The sequence below is a fragment of the Octopus bimaculoides genome, chromosome 12, assembly GCF_001194135.2.
Source record: "Octopus bimaculoides isolate UCB-OBI-ISO-001 chromosome 12, ASM119413v2, whole genome shotgun sequence".
NCBI classification, from domain to species: Eukaryota; Metazoa; Mollusca; class Cephalopoda; order Octopoda; family Octopodidae; genus Octopus; species Octopus bimaculoides.
In genome coordinates this window covers 24251166-24258735 of record NC_068992.1, presented here as the reverse complement: position 1 = coordinate 24258735, position 7570 = coordinate 24251166, and the positions used below count along the sequence as shown (strand labels likewise).

The window sequence follows — 7570 nt, the reverse complement described above, 5'->3', positions numbered from 1 at the left end:
GTGTGCATGTGTGTATATGTGTATGTGATTCTGATAGTATGTGTGTGCGTATGCGTGTTTGCATGTGTGTGTATATGTGTATATGTTTCTGATAGTATGTGTGTGCGTATGTGTGTTTGCATGTGTATATGTTTCTGATAGCGTGTGCATGTGTGTGTGTATATGTGAATGTGTGTGTGTGTGTATGTGAGTGTGTGTGTATGTGTCTTTTTGGTGTACAAGTACCAAACCTTCTGACCTATGAATAGACCTATAGAAAACTTTGTTTCCATACATCAGACATAACTGATGTGTCTATGTTTGTGCAACTCTCTGCGGCTAGTTTTCTCGATCTACATGTGTACCGTATTTCTGTGTTTGCATTCTAACAAGTCTGACTACACAGAAAACTGATATCGGAAATGTAAGAGCGAATGTTATTAAAACCAACTTTCCTTCAACACTAAACGCATTGCCATAAATATGCACACGCATGTATTCTCTCTATTTCCATCTGCCTGTCTACAGGGGAAGGGGACTGGAAAGTTCTTGGCTTTAAGGGTATCATAAAAGGCCTAGTTGGAAGACCCCACATTCTGAGTTCTCTTACTAGACTTAGTAAAACACAGAAGGACCACTGCAATAGGTGTGTGAATCTGAAAGTGGAATATTCTTTATTCTTTTATTTGTTTCAGCCATTTGACTGTGGCCATGCTGACTCTTGTGCAGGTGGCACATAAAATACACCACTTTGAGCGTGGCCGTTGCCAGTACTGCCTGACTGGCCTTCGTGCGGGTGACACGTAAAAGCACCCACTACACTCTCTGAGTGGTTGGCATTAGGAAGGGCATCCAACTGTAGAAACTCTGCCAAATCAGATTGGAGGCTGGTGTTGCCATCCGGTTTCACCAGTCCTCAGTCAAATCGTCCAACCCATGCTAGCATGGAAAGCGGATGTTAAACGATGATGATGATGATTTCTATTGTTTCAAAAATTATTCCTCCCTTGTCATTGTTGTGAGATTTTGGTGGCTATTTTCACTGAATTTTCTCCTCACAGCTCATGGTACTTTCACAAAAAAGTATTACAGTATTTTTATAACTCATGGTACTCTCACTTGTATGATGTTTATAATGATGGTTTCAAATGTTTGGCACAAGGCCAGCAATTTAAGGGGTGTGGGGTTAGTTGATTACATTGTCCCCAGTGTTCAACTGGTACTTGTTTTATTTATCTGAAGAGGATGAAAGGCAAAGTCAACTCCAGCAGCAGCAGCAGTAGCAGCAGCATTTGAATCAGAATTTAAAGTTGAACAAAACGCTGCTAAGCATTTTTCCCTGTGTGATAACGGTTCTGCCAGCTCGCTGCTTTATGATACCAACGTATAACAGTGACATCATGAAGGCACATGTCTCAGTGGTTATAGCATCGGCCTCACAATGAGGCGGTAGTCAGTTCGAAACTTGGACTGGGTTGTGTGTTGTGTTCTTGAGCAAGACTTTTTATTTACGTTCCTCCAGTTCATTCATCTGTAGAAATGGGTTGCAACATCACTGGTGCCAAGCTGTATCAACTTTTGCCTTTCCGTTGGACAACATCAGTGACATGGAGAGGAGAGGCTGGTATGCATGGGCGACTGCTGGTCTTCCATGAACAACTTTGCCCAGACTTCTGCCTCAGAGGATAACTTTCTAGGTACAATCCCATGGTCATTTATGACCAAAGGAGGTCTTTACTCTATATATCTATACATATATGTATTCCCGGACCAGGCTGTGTGTTGTGGTCTTGAGCAAGACACTTTATTTCATGTTGCTCCAGTTAATTCAACTGTAGAAATGAGTTGTGATGTCATTGGTGCCAAGCTGTATTGGCCTTTGCCTTTTCCTTGGATAACACCTGTGGCGTGGAGCAGGGAGGCCGGTATTCATGGGTGACTGCTGGTCTTCCATAAATAACAATGCCCAGACTTGTGCCTCAGAGGATAACACTATAAGTGCAATCCTATGGTCATTTATGTCCAAAGGGGAAATTTACTCCTTTTAATAATGACATTAGTATTCGTGACTTTATAGCTAGGTGTGTGGTGAGAGGTTCCCATTCCAACCACATGGTTCCTGGTTCAGTCTCACTGAATGGTATCTTGGACAAGTGTCTTCTACTATAGCCATGGGTCAACCATAACAGAAGTCCATCATGTGCATGTTTGTGTGTGAGCGTGTGTGCGTGTGCATGCGTTTTTGTGTATGTACTACTGTTTTCTTGCTCTGACTTTGAGTGATAGAAGTATACAAGTGTTACTATCATGAATGCATCGTACTTCCTTTTTAATCTCTGAAGGTCACTGGGGAAATATTAACTTGGAAACGGGTAAAAAGTGGCAACAGGAGGGGTACCCAGTCTTAGAAAATCTGCTTTAATTTAGTCAGTCTGTGAAGTGCTCAACCATTTACAGACATATGTTAATGTGTCGGTGGTTCATTTGATCAAATAACTGGAATATTCATAGTGAAAGCAGACAAATATCCATATACTTATTTGCTAAAACATAATATCCGATGGAATGTAATGATTAATGTACTGTATAAAACTTACCATTACTTCTAGTCAGATAATACAACATATGAAACTATATTAGAAATACAAGACGGATGTTGTTTCAGGTGGGAGAAAAATAAATATTTAAATATTTTGTCATAGATCCAGACATCGAATGGAGACAATACTCTATTCTGGTTTCACCAAACTATAGCTTTCCTGTAAACACATTTGGTAAACCTCTTTAATTATTTTTCTTGAATAATCAAATTATTTTCTCTGTCTGTATATTGTTTTCTCTCCCAGAAGCAGACTGACCTATAAGTAGTGTATTGCTTATAACCAAGTCACATAATATTAACCGTAGAAGATTGTTTACAAAAACAAAACTGTTGGAGCAGATCTAGAATGGGTTTTTTTTTAAATTTCTTTATATGTTTTGTTCTTGAATTGATTAGCTTTCTCTACTGACAACACTGCAGTTTCGTTTTTCTTTTAGTAATGATAGACATAGTGAAACTGTCTGTTTTTCTGTGTATTATTTTTCCATTGCCCCACTGTTCTATTTTCTCACTGCTCCCATATGAGGTGGAAGATTGCCAAAGACGAAAATATTAGCAGCCTTTTCTTAGATATTTTATGATATTCTTGCTCTTTTTGGCATCTCAAATATAATTGCTGATAAATATTATCGGGTAAACAAATAAATATCATGTTAGTTTGTTTCAGTTGAATTATAATCAATTTTCTTTTCTCACATTTGACATATTTTGTTGTATCTTGGGTGTATTATTATGCTGATAAACACATGCACTGGTTCTATTTCACTTCATTATTTATTAGTCAATTGATTAACTATTTAACCAATTGACTTATCTATTGGTTAGATAGTTGACTTATCGTTCAGTCTACCAATCAATCAGCTAGGTTTCTCAAAGTTCCGTCGTTGCCATACTGCTGCTGCTGATACTCAAGAGATTTTGGCTAAGAATATCATCATCATCATCATCATCATCGTTTTACATCTGCTTTCCATGCTAACATGGGTTGGACAGTTTGACTGAGGACTGGTGAGCCAGATGGTTGCACCAGGCTCCAATCTGATCTGGCAGAGTTTCTACAGCTGCATGCCCTTCCTAACGCCAACCACTCTGAGTGTGTAGTGGGTGTTTTTACATGCCACTGGTATGAAGGCCAGTCAAGCAGTACTGGCAATGGCCACTCTCAAAAGGTGTTTTTTACGTGCCACCTGCACAGGTGTCAGTCCAGCGGCACCTCGCTTGAATGTTGTTTTTCATGTGTCACTGGCACAAATGCCAGTAAGGCAACACTTGTAATGATCACGCTTGAATGGTGCTTTTTATGTGCCACCAGCCAGTCAGTGGCCCTGGCAACAATCATGCTCGGATGGTGCGCTTAGCGCTCCACTAGCACGGATGCAGTCACGCAGTGCTAGCATCGAATTTGATTTCGATTTCACTTGCGTCAACAGGTCTTCGCAAACAGAGTTTAGTATTCAATGAAGGAAAGGTACACATAAGTGGGTTGGTTACACCACTGGTATAAGCCATGGGTTATGGTCTCACTTGGCTTGCCGGGTCTTCTCAAGTACAGCATATCTCCAAAGATCTCGGTCACTAGTCATTTCCTCGGTGAGGCCTAATGTTCGAAGGTCATGCTTCACCACCTCATTCTAGGTCTTCCTAAGTCTACCTCTTCCACAGGTTCCCTCAACTACTAGAGTGTGACACTTTTTCACACATAATACTGAGTAGTTATTCTTAGGGCTGCTTACTTTAACCCTTTAGCATTCAGACTATTCTGTCAAATTTAGTACTTATTAGCACCTTTTGAGCGCTGGGCCTCACAGGAGGCAGTGACAAATGAAATCTCAGCTGTGGCAAATACTGGTGTCACCCAACTGGCACCTGTGACAGTAGCATGTAAATGCACCCATTACACTCTCAGTGTGGTAGGTGTTAAGAAGGGCATCCAGCCGTAGAAACCATGCGAAATCAGACTGGAGTCTGGTGCAGCCCCTCAGCTTACCAGCCCATTATCTTTTTGCATTGAGATTTCGATGATGTGTTTGTTTATTTTTAGTATGGCAGTGTAGGGTAGGCACGAGAGGGTGAATATGGCCAGTCTGTCTATAAAACAGGTATAACATTTGAGCTGGATATGGCCAGGTTTAAAAAATTCTAAAGGGTTAAGGATAGAAAAGAGTCTAAAACCAAAAATCAAGTGTTTCTATGATGAACAGTGATTCCAGATATTAGCTTTCAAAGTAATCATGTTGATGAAATAACATCACACAAATTTAATAATTTACTCCATTAGTAGCTTGTATACCATTGGGTCTAGTACAATAGATTAAACTGAAAATGGTAATATCATTAATGCAGCTTGCTGTAATGGTTTTCCGTTACTTATTACAGAAGCTTCTTCATTTGGTTTACAATAGTTGAGTTCAAATATCGACATTAGCATGGATATTTTGAGCTGATGATCTATTCAGATCCTCGCTCTAATGATTATGGCACAATGTGAATATGAAGGATTATGAAGGAATTTTGGATTCATTAAGATAATTAAAGCAAATGCTGATTATGTATCTAGATATTCTGTGTTGTGTTATTTTTGCTACTTGATTGTATAACAACAGTTTATGTGCATATTTGCCATTGGTGGTGGTGACAAACACAGGCACAGAAATATATATATATATGTAGAGTGCCTAAGGTGCCACTCTGTGGGACTGAACCCAGAACCATGTGGTTGGTAAGCAAGCTATTTACCACATAACCACTCCAGCACCTATATATATACATAATGGGCTTCTTTCAGTTTTTGTCTACCAAATCCACTCACAGGGTTTTGGTTAGCCCGAGGCTGTAATAGAAGACACTTGCCTAAGGTTCCATGCAGTGGGACTGAACCTGGAACCATGTGGTTGGTAAGCAATTTACTTACCCCACAGCCACTCCTGCTCCTATAACCACTCTTTTGCCTATGTATTATGTATGTAAATTAAAAATGAAAAATTATCTTTGTCTCTGGCTAAACTCCTGCAATATTTTTTTTTAATTCTTTCAGATCCACGTAAAGAAGGACCCAAAGGAAGAGACAACAGAAAGCGTGGTAAGCTAACATTTTCTTGCTCAAGCTTTGAATCTCCATGGTTGCGTGTACGAGTATTTTGAATTTATACCAATAAAGAAAAAGTTGTTTTTTTTTTCCCCTTCACTTACACTTGTTTGTGGCAAATTTTAGTGCAACATAGATATATTTTTATGATTATCCTCCATAAGTATTTATCTATCAGTTTTTATATATGTATGCACACAGACAAGCATAATTGCATATATATAGAGAGATAGATAAATAAATAAATATATATATATATATATATGCATGTATGGATATACACATGCAAATATATTAAACATCCCCCCCCCCTTATGTGTTCATAATATTTTGAAAATGTATATATAGATATTTTTTATTACATTGTTAACTGAATTCTCCTTTTACTTGTGACCAAATATCATTTTATCATTTATATTATTATTATTAGATATCTGCATGCTTCACAGATAAGATTTTCTTTTCTTTTTTTTTCAAATTTCTTTGCTTTTTGTCTTTCACTCTCTGTTGCATTTTTAGTTATTCTTGCTCGTAGACTATTAGTAATTTTCTTTTTATTTCTGTTAAATTTTCTTAGTTAATTGTTTTGGTGAAATCTCGCTGCTTGAATGTCAATACTTACAATATAACAGCACTCGATACTGTCAATCATTTTCATGTGTTAATGTCAGCATGTATTAATTTTCTTTTTGTTTACAGTTATTGCCAAACAAACTTTCTTATATATCTTCAATTTCATGCTGAGTATATTTTCATGTTTCACATTCTCAGCATTTAATTTCTAATACTTTCCATCTTTATTTTACTGTTTTACTACACATTTTATGTTATCATTGTGAAGAAATTGTGATTTCATATATATATATATATATATATATATAAACATTTATATATATATTATATATATATATATATATATATAAACATTTATATATATATTATATATAAATATATTTATATATATGTATATAGGTATATATATATTTGTACGTATATGTATGTATATATGTATATATATATTTATATATATAAATATATTTATATATATGTATATATATATATATGTATATATATATATATATATATATATATATATATATATATATATATATATATATATATATACATACATATATACATGTGTGTGTGTATATATATATATATATATATATATATGCATACATACATATGTATGCACATATATGCATAGGTACACATATATATCTATATATGTAAATGAATATATATGCCTACACATATATATGTATATATATGTGTATGTACATATATATATATATGTGTGTATATACATATGTGTGTGTGTGTACATACATACATATATGTAAATGTATATATTTGTACATATATGTATATATGTGAATATATATATATTTATAAATATAAATATATACATATTTATATTTATATGCACATAAATATATATATCTGTATATGTATATATATAGATGGATATATTTATAAATCAATGCAATTTATCTTGATTGTTGTAAATAAATTTTATTTGTAGATTTTTTTTTCTGTTATTGTCATGAAAACTGTGATAGAAACATGAAATTCCTTTCAGGAATTAATCTGTTCATAATATTTGCACACACACACACACACACACACACGCACACACATTCATGCATGCACCCATGTTATAAAACTCTACAAGCATAACCATATATATGTATATAAGTATATGCATTTATGCACTCTTTTAATGACACACTTATATGTACTTTGGTAAATGCGTGTGTATCTGCATATATATATATATATATATATATATATATATACACACACACACTCACACACTCTCATTATTGCTTCATGCACCATAGTTACATGCAAATATCATTATACAAATGTGTTTATACACATTTTCATGTATTTATACT

General features: G+C 35.3%; 1 protein-coding gene across 1 annotated transcript in view; it reads left to right on the top strand.

The window, feature by feature from the left end:
- LOC106883766 (zwei Ig domain protein zig-8) overlaps positions 1 to 7570 on the top strand; it is a 319834-nt gene that overhangs the window by 206367 nt on the left and 105897 nt on the right. Inside the window, exon 6 of the mRNA XM_052972020.1 lies at positions 5616 to 5660. Coding sequence (XP_052827980.1) covers positions 5616 to 5660 — 45 coding nt within the window. The remainder of the gene's footprint in view (positions 1 to 5615; positions 5661 to 7570) is intronic.